The following is a 16,255-nucleotide window of genomic DNA, read 5'->3' as shown; positions in this document are numbered from 1 at the left end:
TAGCCTGTGTTTAAAAATAAAATCACTCCTTTGTTGAACGTTCATATTTTTAAAAATTGAACATTCTGATGTCTTATGCTCGTTTCGGCATGCGAAACACTTTGGTAGGCGCTTCGGCCTATATTTTTGTTCCTTTACAGCATGTGTATTCAGATATCCGCTCTTATGAGGTTTTTCTTTCCTCTCCGACTGTAGCATCGTGGCCAACTCTTCTTGAGGTTTTAACCAATTATAAAGGTCCTCTAGCGTCGGTATAAATGGATCAATTATATCTCTTGTTTTCTTTGTATCAGCTACAAACTTGATCCATTGATGATGCAAGTCGTTTGGAAGTTTTAAAACTAAATCACGAATCAATCTAGGATCATTGAGATATTCATCGTGTTTTAGTATTTTTATATTTGTCACGAAACAATCAAGCGATGTTACAAAATCAATCATTGTTTGGGGTGATCCAAAATGTGGATTCCTCGCATTTAGCATTTCCTTCAATAAATTCGAATAAATGGTTTCGGGATTTCCGAACCGTAGATTTAGTTTTTCCATTATTTTTGGAACATTAGCTTTATCGATTAAAAGAGCGCTCACTAATTTCAGCGCGTCTCCTTTGAGATATTTCTGTAAACGATTTATATTTTCTAAATCGGAAAAGTTTCCTTGAAGGGTAGTTTCTTCGAACGTTATTTTAAATCTAGGCCATATCTTATATGACCCATCAAAATAGGGGAGGTCTAAGAGAGATTGCCGGTGTAACAGTCTATTTGAATCAGGGGTTTCTTCTCTACCCTCGTTCTTAATTTTAAGAGTTTCTACTAGAGCCCGCATAGATTCTCTATGGATATTCATCATCTCTTCTATTGGTGTTGGTTGTGTTTTTTGAAGTCTTAACAATTCGTTCTCTATGGTCTTGCATTTGGGGCATATCCATCTTTCTGTTTGTTTAGGTTTTTTATTTAGGCCTGCGCATGTCAAATGGAACCATCGGTCACATTCATCGCACGCGACTAAATCGTCCCTAGAATCAGGCTCATTGCACAAGCGGCAATTGCCATTCTTATTCCTAATGAATTGATAAGACATGACTAAACTAAAATGGAAAAATCACACCTTTTTTGTTGATCCGGTCCTATCTCCGTCTTTCCGTGTTGGTGCTTGGGCGATTCTCTCCTTGTCCTGGGAGGCCTTCTGGCTCGGATGTTGTTGTCACCTCTGGTGGTGCTACTGCTGGTGCTGCTGCGTCTACTGCTGCTTAAGGTTTTTGCTGGTTAATTCACTTATATTTGTCTCCGTTTGAAAGGAACACTTTTGGCATCCACTGCCGGTTTCTTAATCAATTCACAATGTTTATTTCGGTTGAAAGAAACACTTTTGGCATCCACTGCCGATTGAAGAGTTCGCAAATTATCTTTGAAAAAGACTTTTTATTCGCGATTAACACTGTTGGCATCCACTGCCGATAAATTTTCGCGAATTATCACTTCTCGCATCCACTGCTGAGAAGAGTTCGCGAGTTAACTTTGAAAAAGACTTTTTATTCGCGATTAACACTGTTGGCATCCACTGCCGATAAATTTTCGCGAATTATCACTTCTCGCATCCACTGCCGAGAAGAGTTTCACTTTTGGCATCCACTGCCGGTTTGAAGAGTTCGCGAATTAACTTTGAAAAAGACTTTTTATTCGCGATTAACACTGTTGGCATCCACTGCCGATAAATTTTCGCGAATTATCACTTCTCGCATCCACTGCCGAGAAGAGTTTCACTTTTGGCATCCACTGCTATTTGAAGAGTTCGCGAATTAACTTTGAAAAAGACTTTTTATTCGCGATTAACACTGTTGGCATCCACTGCCGATAAATTTTCGCGAATTATCACTTCTCGCATCCACTGTCGAGAAGAGTTCGCGAGTTTCACTTTTTTCCACTTTGGAAATCTTCACTGCTCCTCTCTGGAGCCACCATGAAAAATTTCTCTATTGAAAGAAAAATTTTAACGCTTTCGCGTGAGTTCTGTTACAATACTAAAAAATTTATTCAAAAGTTTCACAATATATACATGGTTCCTTAAACTAAGATTGACGAGGAACATCTCCTCTCTCTCTCTTGAAAACCGATAACATATCGGTTTCGTTTAGATCATCTACCTTCCTTGTCCCTTCTTCTAGCGTATGGTAACGTGCAGTCTGAAACGGCTGCACTACCCTAAGAAAATACCTTAAGTTTATAGCACCTCGTCGGTGCGCCTATCTTATTCTTGGATTTCCCCTTTCCATCCTTCGCTCTAAATAACATCCTTTTATTTTATTACACCCTGCTGGTGTATCTGGCTGAGCGCAGCTAGGGATGGAAAAGGGTAATAAAAATGCATCCTAAATGATGCATGCATTAAATTGTTTACCGGACGCTATTTAAATATTCGTCCATTCTGAATTTATGACCGGCAATAATTTCGAACTACAAGCGTTTTCTAGCCTAACAAAACACTTGAGCTCTTACATCTTTTAATTGCCTTACATTGGTCCTTTCTAAACGTTTCTATACCTCGCTTGGAGGTCTTTTCTAAATATAATCTCAAATATTGCTTATCTTATGGATCTGTAACTCGATCCGCGATAAGCCTCAGCTGTCCGTAACACTGCCGGAGGAAGTCGTTTGGTCGTCGACGGTAATTTCACATACCTGGTGGAAAGGAATGCAACTCGTTGATATGAAGATTTCAGGTACGACTTTTTATCAATGACACAATCTACATCCTGAGCCGTTAAAACTATTCGATGTATCAGGATTCATCTGTTTTCGATGAAAGGTTACACTATTCTGGGCCAATATCTTAATTTATAATCTGGAACGACTATACAAATCGAGCGACAGTTAGGTTCAGCGTTATGATCATATTTTTCAGTATTACTACTAGTCCCAATGAAGGTACTCTTATTCGAGTCTTTATTGTATGTCAACGCAATAAATAAACGGTTCCTGAAGTAAAAACTGCTTTACTAAGCTTCACTCTATCACTGCGTATTCGTTTTTTATAAACTACAAATAAATTCGCGAAAAAAGCACTCAAAGGGCACTTGAAAAACACACGGTTTGTTTACTTTTTTTTTTTCATACATTCATAATATCCGCTAGATGGCGACAGCATACCTTCTATGTCGCGAATTGCAATGTTCGAGATGGTAGCATCAAAAACGATGAATCAGTGACCTGAGACAAACGAATAACTTTGTGTAAACAAAACATCAAAACAAAAGTTTGTAGAACTTAGAATTCTGGGTGCACACACTGTTTGCATTTATATACTTCGTTTCCTGTAAACATGTCTTCTAATCCAATTTGGGTAACTGTGACGGAAAGGTACATTTTTGATTTCTCTATTACATGCACAGTGTGTTAATTAAGTTTCTGGATTTGTGGTAAAAATGAAAATATTCAGAGTAATTTGAATAGCCCTGATGTTGTTGAAAAATGCCTTTTGATTTTGTCCTTATTTTTGGGAAAAGTGGAAAATTACTGGGTGTCAACTGGGTACGCATACGCAACACCGAGTCGAAAATTGACGCACTGGGCTTGGCACTTTATTACAGTCCGACTTTCTGTATTGAGATATTTGGGTCGTCGAATTCGGCGGATACTTGCCATCAAATTATTTCCCGAAACTTAAATGAAACACTATGTGTCACTATTGGTTCCAAAACGCTGAATTTATTCCGTATTTTAATTAGTGTATCGCGAGGTATAGCTTTGTGCAATGAACGTCTCACCGACGATCACTACTCTCATTTAATCGAATACTTATTCCGGACAATTGATAGTCCGACCGAAAGCTGTACGACGGACAGCGAATTCGATATGGATAAACTGCAGCTGTCGTGTCATTTGAATGAACAAGAATTCAAATCGGTATTGCAAACGATGGCCTATCTGGTCAAGCGGTCACTCAAGTACATGTTGAAACCATCGGCCATGCAGATTGACCTTCGCAACCGGCTTCTATTGGACGAGGACAAATGTAACATCTTTGTAAAATACTGGATACAGTCCACAAAAATAATACTCGATTCGCTGGAAACCGAACATGATGGGGAAAGCGGCGTTAGGTCCAATCAGCTAGAGGACGTGTCGTGGAAGGTGCGAGCCCAACTTTCTTCGGAGCCCAGACAGAAAGACAAGTTAGCTCTCGGGCAACTTGAACTAACGACTAGCAACAAGGTTGTGAATCTTGAGTTAAACAGCGAGGAAATAGTACATTTGTATAATCAGTTAGAACGTATCCAAGTAGAACTCGATTCGTTTAGTGTGAAATGATAATACAGCAGAAAGTAACGATTTGCGCGTTGGAATCTTAGTAAGCTCAACAGTATCATGTTAGTTATATCAGGTTTTGATAAAAATTAAGTTATATTCAATCTGAAATTCGTTCCAATACAAAAAAAAAACACAAATTTCTGGATAGTTCGAGAATTAATAGAATAAATGGAACCAAAATAGGAATGTGAGGATTTTAAAATACAAGAAATATTTGAATTCCCATATGATCTACAATTACATCGTGATAAGCGTTGTTAGTCCATTTGATCTTTGATCCAACGAAATCGATCTTTGTTCGATAGTGGAAATGAATTTCCAATAGAAAAAACGCACTCCTATATTTTCTATTTATATAAATGAAAATTATACGCCAAATGTGTTGGCAAGCGCAAAACTCGAGGAAAGAATTATCCGATTTGAGCTGTCTTTATTTTATTATATTTTCTGTATCAAACGTGTATTCCATGTAACGGAGAAATATGTTGTTTGGAAGTATCTTGAACGAGAATTGTGTCTGAAAACAATACTATATTATGATGACGAGCCTTGGTAGAAGTACTAGGAAATTTACAGTAAATGGAAATTGTAAAGGATCAAAGGGTAATCAATCAATGATATTCATCAAAAATATTCATATTAGCGAAGAGCAAACACTCACGAGCCGCTCATTTCAGGCGGCCCGTCAGAAAGATCGTACGATCCATGGTTATTTAAAAATAAGCTCTGAAATGAACCACGGTTTAAAAAAGATTTTTTTTAATCTTTTTTTTTTGACTTTCAGCTTCCTGGGTTGGTTCGTCTCAGCAAAAAAGGCCGAAGCAGTGCCGCGATGTGCGCTTACAATAAACATTAACCAATTTTAAAAACAAATACAATAAAAACATTTTTGAAACAAATTTTATCACGAGAGTTCCCACACATTACAACTTTTGATTTCTTCTCCCTGGTCGTTTGACGAGAATGACCGCTTACCATGGCCACAGGCCACTGATGGGGAATCCGGGCCGTTCGAAGATGCCGACTGTTCTTGTTCTCCTTATCTCGAAGGAGAAGGAACAAAGATTCGATTTGATCACAAGTTTTTGCTTAGAATTTGAAATATAGATCGGCATCTTTTAAAAAACAGAGCATGTACTGTAGTTCGTGAAGGGTCATCGCCAAGCACATCACGAATGCTACCGATGATTCCGTATAAGTTCCGGAGATTCTCGTGCTTCGGACAAATACAGACGATGTGTTCGACCGAATTGCGAACCTCGCACAGGTCACGAAGGGGATGAAAGGGTACCCTGCTGAAGTTGTGAGACATGTTGCAGTGGTCAGTTCTTAGCCTGGATAGGATTTGTTGCTCTCTCATCGCCTTGACGTCTTCGAATCTTATTATGGAGCCTTTGATTCTCCGGAGGAACAGCGTCGCTTCAACGGACCATTTTTCTGCCCAAAAAGTTTTGAAGATGTTGGCGATTCATAATCTGATGTCGCCTAGCGGTACGCGTTTAAAGCTGTCCAAGGTGACGGCAAAACGGTCAGTCACTTCATTGCCGGCTATGCCACCATGTCTGGGGAACCACATGAGGGCTGTATCCGGCAGCAGATACCTCCTGATAGCTTGTATCCATGGGTGCATAGATATATTGCGGCACCTTAGACCGAGAATACCTGGCAACTGTCGACGAGTTTCTTTTTTGGAAATAAGAGAGTTATCATGACCGCTTACCCCGTCCCTTTGGAACCATCCGTATTCATAATTGAGATATTTTCTTGAGACAAGTTCGACAAGGGTCTGCTTCAGACCCTCAGAGCTCGTCGCCACTCGGAAACTGTTCCTGATGGTATTATCCACTCGGACCATCGGCAACCGTTGGTCCGGACCATCGGCAACCGTTGGTCGTTGGTCCCAATCCAAGGCTGTTTAGCTATCGGTGGAAGGTTGGATTGTGTCACCTGCTGCAACATTTCGTTCATCAACCCATTAACGACCAAGCTGTAAAAATTATTTTTCTGACGAAAGCCATTGGTCTTATTTCGATTATTAAAGCTAAAGAAACACCAATGTTCAAGAATAATTTTTTTCTCATCTTCCATTTTCCGGGAAATGACTGTTCGTAAAATCGAACATTGGCCGAAACCCGCACTTTTTTTTGACAAGTACAAACGTACTGCGAACAAAAAATACATCTAAGGTGAGATGTGGCATTTCTTATTCATGTAATTCATGTAATTTTAACTTATTACTGGCAGGGTGTTCCTTTCAAACGAAAGCATATGCCTTTTTTATTGTTGGTTGTAGAGAAATGTAAATGCTTAAAAATTACCTGCAAAGTACCAAAATAGTTATTATTCGGTATGGCGGAAAAACATTAACATAAACAATCTCATTAGAATCCTCGTTACGCGTACTGATCATTTCCTCCAGCTCCCCCACACACGAAATTCTATGGGCCGCCATAACCTACGGTTATTACGGACAAAAAATCATAGGTTTTAATCGATATTTGCAAACATTCACAATTGAAAAAGCAAGAATGAATGAAAAACCTTCCGTCTTCCAAAATAAACAAATCAAAGTGCGTTGCGGAGGTTAGATGTGTTGATGTGGATTCAGCAGAAAAACTTGTTCGTTTTGGCCAATGTTCGATTTTTCGAACACTCAATTTCCCCGACTGTTACTTTCCTGAAGGAGGCTCAATCGAATGAGTTTCGTCCTATATCACAATGTATGTCCTATTGTCAAAGTAATACTGTAGAAAAGATCACATATTTTTGTATTTCATTGGGTTTTTTAATTGAAATTAAAAACAACTTTCAAACATACTTGCTTTAAATCGGATTTATTACCCAAAAAAGTTACACAAAGTTAAATAAAACCGATGGTAAGTGGTAGCTAATAAATTAAGCTATCTATTAGTGCAAAAAACATTACCATATGGTTGCTTTCCAAAGACATGAAAAATTATCAAAGTTGCTGTTCGATTTTTCGAACGCTTGGCATAAAATGGGTCAAAACAGTCAGATGCGTCTCCTCACCTCCGTTGGTTTTAGCGAGGTAAATTTAAGGTAAATTTAGGCGGACTACATATTTTCTCAAAACCCAATCAATATGGGTATCAAATGAAAGAACTTGACTAGCAGAACACAGTTATTTATAAAAAATGCAAATTCAAAATGACGGACTACATATTTTCTCAAAACCCCATCAATATTGGTATCAAACGAAAGGGGTTGACTAGTAGAACACAGTTTTTTTTATGGAAAATGCAAATCCTAGATGGCTATTTCTTTTTCATCAACTCCCGCGTATGGATATGAAATGAAATGATTTGACTAATATAGTACAATGCAACATAAAAAAATTCCGAAAAAAATGAACAAGAAATAAACATTATTGAATGGTTTAACCGTTGAGAAATATGCTAGAAAATGAAAAAAAAACGGAAATGAAATAAGCCAAAAAAAACTTCTTATGTTAAACGTTTTCATTGCGATTAAACATAATAAGAACACAGATAATGTACTAAAAGCTACGTAAAGCGATTTGCAGATCTTGAGTCAGACGAATTGGTAGCCCAATCAAAACTGCTCCTCACATCAAGCAGTAAGGTGGTTTTGGGGATAACAGAAATTACAACAATGCACACTAATTGTTGATAAGGACGCTAAAAATGACATCCATAGAATACACGGCTGCGAAACCACCACAAATCGTTTGTGATAAAGTACGGTCATCTGTAAGGGAGGAGATTGGTGTATTGGATGGCAATCTTCAAGCCTTACATGATCCAGAAGCTGTGGTAGACAAATATTTAGCGGAGCTACATTTTCTGGGATAAGCGAACCTTTGCTTTGGCGGAAAAGAAGGAAATCTATCTATCCGCGGCTCTACGAAATTGTTTTGAAAATACTATGTATTCCGACGACATCAGTACCGGCGATTTTTTTCGAATGACTTACGTCAGATAACATTGAAAAGATAATGTTCATAATTCAAAATATGTTATAAAAATTATTGTGATGAAAATGTATCAAGAAAACCTTCAGTAAAGTAATATTTTTGCTATACTCTGCACTAATTATTGTTTTAACCTTTATTTTTTACGTCTTCCATTCTTTACATATCCGAATAAACCGCTCTGTGAAAAGGACCGTCGAGCCGCTCAAATGTGCCGGCTTTTTTCATTGAGCGCACGGCTCATTGAAATGAACCGTTTTGCCAATCTCTAATTCATATCGAAAAATATATTTTGGGCGGGATGAATTTCGCCGGGTCAGCTAGTAGGAAAAAAAAACATTAACATACTTCCGCTGGTGGAATACCAGGTAGATGCAATGCTGACAGCGAGTGTATTAATACACATTTATTTGGTGACATATTTTCAAACGAAAGGCAATATTAATGCAAGCTGTGATATATCACTAATCGCAGAAAAAAGCTACATTAGCGACATATTTTTAATGTATGCTTCTATAAGCATTGTTAGGTTACATCAAATACTGTGATACCTACATAGAATACCCTGTACTGTATAAGTATCACTATATTCATTTTGAGAAAAGAAGCCTGTAAATAAACTGTCATATCTACCATGGTCGTCTGTTATGGTTGTTTCCGGTTCTTCGGGGCGGAGAGGGACGGAAGCCGGCTGGAACTATTAGCTGGTTGATCTCGTCAAAATTAACACCACGATGGCCATCGCGGAACGATGATTTCCCTCTCGGATCTCTAACGTTGGCAGCACCATGTCTGGCACTGGCGCTATCTCGAACAGCCGGATTAAGCGGATTTGGTCCGGCGTACCGATTGGCATTTCTTTCGTTTCGTTCCATTATTTCGGACACATAGTGAAGACCCGCATTCAAGTGTTGATTTCTAAGTTCAGGTGCATCTCGCTCCAAATTGTGCATCAGATTAGTCATCGATCCGGAAACCTGTCGTTTCTTCATATACTTCATGATCTCATTCAGTATCTTGACTTGGTTCGCATTCAGCTCGTTCATCGAGTGTAGTTCGACATCGCGGTCGCGGTCCGTTTGCACACTGATGTCAACTGTGCGGGATCGACCCATTGTTTGGGTGTTGACAGAGACATATGTTTTACTGCGTCGTTGGACACAATCCAAACAATTGAGTGCCTCCGTTTGAATAGAACGATCAATTATGCGTTTCATAGCTGCTCCTCCCTTCGCCGGAACAATTGTGATGGCTTGAATTGTACCTACATCACACCCAGACGCAGATTTCTCCTTCTTTTGCTGCGCTATACGGTGGGAAATATTTCCTTCATCTAAACCAAGCCGCTCGATCATCTGTTTCATCTTTGGATTGATATTGCGGAAAGGTTCGCAAAGGGCCACATCTTTAGATTTGCTTGATGAAACATACAAAACGTTCTGGTCATTCCAAATTAATGGTGAGCGATTGTCAAGTTTTTTCAAATCTGTGTGATATGTCGGAGCAACATAGAGGAACTGTGCCGACTGTACTTTTGTTTCTTGTTTGTCCAGAATAGAAATTGCTTCCTTGATGCGTTGAATGACTGAAGAAAACAAATATTACTACTCTATACAACCTAGGCAAAGGATATACATTACCAGTAGTGCTGGTACGAGTTGATTTTTTTCCTTCATTCGGATTTCTTGAGGCTAAATAATCCGACAAATTGATTTTATTTTCCAGGAACAACTATGAAAGAATAGATAATAATTTTATCGATTCATATACATTCAAATACACTTATGAAGTGATATTTACCAGAGCAGTAATGTCATCTTTTTTATCTTGTTCAACTGTGTTGGTCTCCTTGGTTGTTTCGGTAGTCTTTTGGGCGGCGGCTGCAGCAGCAGCAGCCATCATCGGATTCATCTGCATCATCATTGCCATCATTGGATTCATTTGCATCATCATTTTGGGGTCTGACATCATCTGCATCATCGCCGTCATTTGTGTCATCATTGCTGTAGAACCGGAGGTATCGTCCGTTCGACGAGATCGTGAACGTGATCTAGATCTGGATCTCGATCTGGAGGAACGGCGACTACGAATTTTACGCGAACGCGACGTCGAACGTCTCGAGTTGCGAGCTCTGAACGGACTTCGAGATCTTCTAGCTGACCGATCGCGACTTCTTGAACGATATCTCGACTGAGAACGCCCGTAGTTGTTTGAACTGGATCGGTGAATTTCACTCTCTTCATCTGATAGAGAAAGTCTATTATAAACACCAGGACTACGAGACCTAAGCCGGCTTCTAGCCCGTTCAAAATTTTCCCGTTCTCTACGAAGTTGTTCCTCCCGATCGAAATACCTCTGCGAAGGGCCTAGCTCTTGCTCGGTAAAAATTTGCCTTGATTCCTGTGTAGGGCTAGAGGGACTTTGTATACGATTATTTTGTTCAATACGCTTCAATCTGGGATCTTTCGGCAATCCTTCCGCAGGAATTACTAGTACAGAATTTTCGGATACAGGATAAGGATCATCCTCCACAGTTACAACTTCGGTTACCTCCGGAATAATAGTACACTCAGGTGATTTGGATCTTATGTCAGTTGTCTTTTCCGGCTCCGGATTGTGTTCAGGAGCTTTCTCCACAATTCTTATCTCCTGTGCCTCTGCAGCGGGAGCAATATTCCATGCTTCGTTGAATTTTTTTACCTTTTCTAGATCCTCTTCCTTTTTCTTTCGAGCCCGTTCTTCGGCTGCCTTTTTTGCTTCCTCCGGATCCGCATCGTCGTCAATTACGTCGAAACTGTCAAGAACCTCATTCCAGAAATCTGCTGGAACTCCATCATCCGCACTTTCATCGATTATGCTGGTTCGGGCCGCCATTGTTATTCAACTTTCCCAAGTATCGCAAACGCACCGATTTGCCCGGCTAACAACAGATACAAACATATAATAAAAAAAATTCTGCAGTTTGTTGAAACTTTTGACTTACCAAACAAGTAAATTACAGCTTCGTAACGCGAAATAACCGGAAAATTTGTTCTTTACACGAAACACTAATTTTTGTGGAAACGATTCGAACAATCAACAGTATTTATGGCTCATATCATAACCGTCAGCGGTCACAAGGTATTGATAAAAGGTGCGACAATTAATTATATGTCATATGTACATCCTTAAACGAGGGACCTCATATGGGTACTCGTATCATGGTGTTCTTTCGATGCAGTGTATCAGGGTGGACTAATAGCAGGGGATAGTAACTTCAAGCAAAAAAGTGGGACCGATTCGAGATTGCTTTTATGTACACAATGAACTTTTTTTACACTCTAAAAATCGCACCGACTTGCACTGACAACTAAATGATATTGTCAATTTGTGCGAGATGCCTCAAAACAGCTGGGAATAAATATTGTTTATATACAGTAAGTTACATTTAATGCGACGTTTGGATTATTGGACAGACATGTAATGTGACATGTTTAATTGGACATTTTTGTAAACATCGAGTTCGGGGCCCATATTATGGCGCCACATTACAGTTGCTACCAGACGTCGACACTGTACCACTCACATTGCCAATGTTCAATCACAGGCACTACTCAGTGTCGCATTAGAGGTGATCAGTCTTCGGAAAGCAACGCGGTGCTGATGTGCAACTTTTTGTTTTGCACCCAGTTGAACTCTCACTCCTTGCGTACACCTGCGCCCAAACGAATCAACGCGCACCGAAACAAAGTTGAAATGTTTACTTTCAACACCGTTCGCTTTAAAGTTCGAACATCCTTTCTGCACCGTATCCTTACACCGGTGTATATGCTCAATATTAAACCACGCTCGAATCTTGTTTGTCTGCTTCGCTTTCTCTGTAGAGGCGGTGCGTATGGGGACGCGCTGTTGTTTTTATGCTTTGATTAGAACGAACGAAGACAAAGTGGGCGCTAGAATTTGATGTGTATGTGTGTGTGTGTGTGTGTGTGTGTATATAGAATGAGACGCGCATCACACAAATGAGAAGAAATGTTTAGTATCTGAGTTCTGCGCCGGGTACATTTTGCGCTGTCGTTCTTATGAATTTTGTGCTCTTCGCACCAAGATAGAATAAGAGTTTTCTTTGAGCGCGCGCTGATGAGAATTAAACTTGAGCGCAGCGCTGAGTTTGTTTTCTGAAGACTGCAGGGGTTTGGCCTATAATTGGACATTCACGATGATAGTGGTACAATGTCGACGTCTGGTGGCGACTTTCAATCTGGGGCCATACTTTGGGTACCAAACTCGATGTTTACAAAATATCCAATTAGAGAGGAAAATGTCAAATTATTTGTGTCCCATTACAGGTCTGTCAAATTGACTAAATGTCGAATTAGAGGTAGCTTACTGTACATTAGGCAATACCTAATAACATAATAAGTCTGTTGTCATACGAATATACGATTCATCACTGCCATAAAAAAATGACGGAAAATATTAAAGTAAAATGTTCGGCCCGGGGAATCACCATTTTTGTATGAATATAGAACCTTTATAAACGTTCATGTTTGTACAAATAGGAACTAATCAATTGACTTTTAGGGATATAAATGTTTCATATGAGTGGTGGCGACGGTTATAAAATTGCTCCGATGGGATTTGAACTTCGGTTGTTTGGATTATCAAGCCGCAGCTATCTCGAAAAAAAATTGAAATTTGAAGGTTTATCATTTCGAATATTATTTGCGAATACGTCGAAATTTCATAAATAACTCTTTAGTAAAAAGTTCCGGGGACACTGAAAAGGTTTAATGGCTTGCGTAGTTTTGTAGAATCATTTTGAGAAGCAACGATCACTTTTTGCCTTTGCGAGAACAATACACTAATTGGTCATATGTCGCAATTCGTTTCTTTATATCAATACACGCATTGCACTGAATATTAACGAGAGGCGTCTTCCGTGCACCGCCATCAAAGACGAATGAACTCTCTGAGTTTCAAGTGTCTTTAATTCAAAAGAAGAAGAAGAATTGCATCGCCATTCAACAAACAATCAAACTCGCGTCAAACAGATGTGCACAGTTGCAGTGCTAAAAATGAAACATCGCGAAAATGACCGTTTATGAAAAATCGTTTCTCGACTCTCGGTCAAAACCGTCAACAAAGTTCCTAAGTTCTAAGTTTTGCGCAATGAAAACAAGCTACACACAAAAAAACCAAACACTGATGTTTAGAAGCGACCTATAATTATTTGTACTCTTCTCTTTTTTCGATTCCTTTGCCATAACTCAGATGGTTGTGTTAATTGCAATGTCAGATACATTTCAAGTGAAATATTCGCTAGCGTTCACAGCTCGAGGGGAAACATTAAACACAAAACGAGCAGAATAAGCGACTTTTGTTGTTTCGGGCACATAAATATTCTGAGAATTTTCCTCAGAGAAGATGCAATATTTATACGCTAGCGACAGCTTACTTACTATGCAAGGGTGGAGTTTATTTCTCTTTTAGCTATCCTCCTTCGTTGTTTCTGTTCTAGCGGCTGCATAAGTTACCCGTTATTGACTGCTCTGTTCGGGAAAGCACACAAATGGACAAAACAAATGTATGGAAAAATGAGAATGCTTCCAATTTTCATCAATTTAAATCATATACAGACTATGGGATTGTAATGTATAGCATATCAAACAAAAAAAATCTTAGAAAGTTTCCAATTCGATTGGTATACAAAACGTTTAAATCATTAAAATCATTACACTAAACCTTCGTTTCAAACAACTTATACAGTAACCAAATCACGCAATAAACATCAAGAATTGCTGGGAATCTCTTATCAATATTTGTTCAAATTTAAAAATGTGCTTAACTCCAGTTATGTTGACAACTTTTATGCATTCAATTAAATCGTATGATAAATCATATATAAACATAAACATTCCTACCTTTCATCCTTCATTAAACACCTCGTAGTTGAAATCTGTCAGTATGCATACATTCTACTACGAAACATAGTGGAAAAAATTATATTCGTCGATGTAAACAAGCGGTGAAAAAGGAGACACTTTTCGACGAGTGATTTGTATGAAGTTCCACTGCCGTGCTAATAGGCGAAATTTGTTTGGTAAACAAAAAAGGTGTCGTCATTAATTATACTGAATATGAAGTTTCTGAAAAAACAGTATTTTATATTATTTTATGCTAAAATATTCGTAAAATTGGAAAACTGTTTGATTTTTCATTATTTGAATGTATCGTAACTTATTTTCATAAAGTGCGATTCACATACAATATCCACGTCACGTTTACGTTCCGTCCCGTCACGTTGCGTCAATTATTCTTCCATGCATTTCTTATGCAAACATTCACATACACCGGCAACGGGAACTTCGACTTGCCGTTGCTGGTGTATGTGAATGCTTCAATAGGAATTCCATGGAAGAATAATTGACGCAACGTGACGTGACGGAACGTGAACGTGACGTGGATGTTGTATGTGAATCGCACTTAATTTAGCACTCGTCGTTTGTCTGCTCTCAACCAAGGCGCCTCTATATATACCAGGTGAAACAATCATATGAAATGCACTTTCAGCCATATTGGAATTGCTGTCGGTATTGTTTACAAACAGCATCAGAACGCTGCCGGCGGCTCTCTACAAACTGCTGCGACGCTTATTCGAACGATGCCTACTTTGTTCGGCTTTCGCGAATTTATGTGAAGAAGAAGGGATGATTTTGTAGAATTTCATTCTCATCCAGTTCATCCACTACTCTCGCATGTGAAAATGCAAAAATGGCGTATCCTAGCAATAACAAAACAAACAACCCCCGCTCCACAAACCGTAATCCCCTTCTCATTGAAGTGATGATGTTGCTTCACCTGTTATACATTTATACAAGCGCCTTGCTCTCAACCACCACAGCGAGGAATCATACTAAATACTTTATTCAATCATATGTAATAGTTTACACTTTTTCTAATTGAATTTCAATGTCTAGTAAAGTTGTTCACGAATTAAAACGCAGTGCCTTTGGATAATAGATAACGGTACTCGGTGTAAACAAAAGATAATTTGCGTGGAAAGATTAGAGGATCTCTTGCAAGGGAAATTAATTCCGACCGCAAAGGGTTAAATTAAAATGTAGAGTTTCAGACGCTTCTGATCAAACTCTCCCCCCGCGCTCTTTCTCTCTCTCTCTCTCTTTTCACTTTCCACTTTCTGTCATACTGTCTTCATATACAACCCTTCTTATCAACTTGAGTGCGCTACACATACAACGTCCCGTCACCGTTCCGTTTACTATTTTTTCGGAATTATTTTGCCGACGTCGAAGTTGCCGTTACTGGTGTATGTGAATGCAACCATACGATTTCCATGGTATAATATTTGACATTTCATTCGTCTACGTTGACTTTACGGTGACGGGAGGCGTACTTTAAAGTGCGTTACACATACAGCGTCACCGTCACCGTCCCGTCAACTATTCTCTTGGACTTATTTTGCCGACTTCAAAGCCGGTGATTGTATATTGTGTATGTGAATGCTACCATACGATTTCCATGGGAGAATATTTGACTTTTCATTCCTTTACATTGCCTTCACAGTGGCTGGACGCTGTATGTGTAGCGCACTTAAATGCGGATCACGTCAAGTCACGTCACGTTACGTCAATTATTTTCTCATGCAATTTCTATGGAAACATTTACATACACCAGCAACGGCAAGTTCGCCGTCAATAGGGGTTCTCTAAAGACGTCACCCGGGTGGTTTTCATTAGTCACAAAACAGGCGCTATGTCGCGTGAAGCTACTCACGCTATACGCGTCCCAAGCCTTAGGCTAGGCGCAAATTGAGAAGCGTAGAGCGCTCGTAAGCGAACGCGAGACTACCAACACGACTCATACGTGCCACAAACGTAGCGTGGTGGAGCGCATATTGAGTCGCAGTTTGGTGTAAATAACATGCCACTCGCATACAATGACTGATTAACAAAGAGTTGCGCGATATATTTATTTACTAACACAATCACCCGAC

General features: G+C 39.2%; 2 protein-coding genes across 2 annotated transcripts; one reads left to right on the top strand and one right to left on the bottom strand.

Annotated features, from left to right (window-relative positions):
- Positions 1-3,143: 3,143 nt before the first annotated feature.
- LOC129775124 (COMM domain-containing protein 10-like) lies at positions 3,144-4,812 on the top strand. The gene is made up of 2 exons (XM_055779421.1): positions 3,144-3,356; positions 3,725-4,812. Exons 1-2 carry the CDS (start codon positions 3,319-3,321, stop codon positions 4,305-4,307), a joined length of 621 nt encoding a protein of 206 aa, XP_055635396.1. The 5' UTR covers positions 3,144-3,318; the 3' UTR covers positions 4,308-4,812.
- Positions 4,813-8,650: 3,838 nt separating this feature from the next.
- LOC129775998 (uncharacterized) lies at positions 8,651-11,396 on the bottom strand. Its single transcript, XM_055781342.1, has 4 exons — positions 11,243-11,396; positions 10,060-11,179; positions 9,900-9,990; positions 8,651-9,844 (listed from the first exon to the last, which is right to left on the bottom strand). The coding sequence occupies exons 2-4, from the start codon at positions 11,131-11,133 to the stop codon at positions 8,889-8,891; spliced, it is 2,121 nt and encodes a 706-aa protein (XP_055637317.1). The 5' UTR covers positions 11,134-11,179; positions 11,243-11,396; the 3' UTR covers positions 8,651-8,888.
- Positions 11,397-16,255: the final 4,859 nt, after the last annotated feature.

Source organism: Toxorhynchites rutilus, chromosome 3 (genome assembly GCF_029784135.1).
Source record: "Toxorhynchites rutilus septentrionalis strain SRP chromosome 3, ASM2978413v1, whole genome shotgun sequence".
Taxonomy (NCBI): Eukaryota; Metazoa; Arthropoda; class Insecta; order Diptera; family Culicidae; genus Toxorhynchites; species Toxorhynchites rutilus.
This window is presented reverse-complemented; position numbering and strand designations above follow the sequence as displayed.

Excerpts from the sequence above, each read along its gene's own strand:
- LOC129775998 (XM_055781342.1), bottom strand. The coding sequence starts at position 11,133 with ATGGCGGCCCGAACCAGCATAATCGATGAAAGTGCGGATGATGGAGTT. Across the intron at positions 9,991-10,059 it reads AAGATGACATTACTGCTCTG|TTGTTCCTGGAAAATAAAAT; the intron begins GTAAATATCACT and ends ATTCTTTCATAG. Across the intron at positions 9,845-9,899 it reads AACTCGTACCAGCACTACTG|TCATTCAACGCATCAAGGAA; the intron begins GTAATGTATATC and ends TGTTTTCTTCAG.
- LOC129775124 (XM_055779421.1), top strand. The coding sequence starts at position 3,319 with ATGTCTTCTAATCCAATTTGGGTAACTGTGACGGAAAG. Across the intron at positions 3,357-3,724 it reads TGGGTAACTGTGACGGAAAG|TGTATCGCGAGGTATAGCTT; the intron begins GTACATTTTTGA and ends TATTTTAATTAG.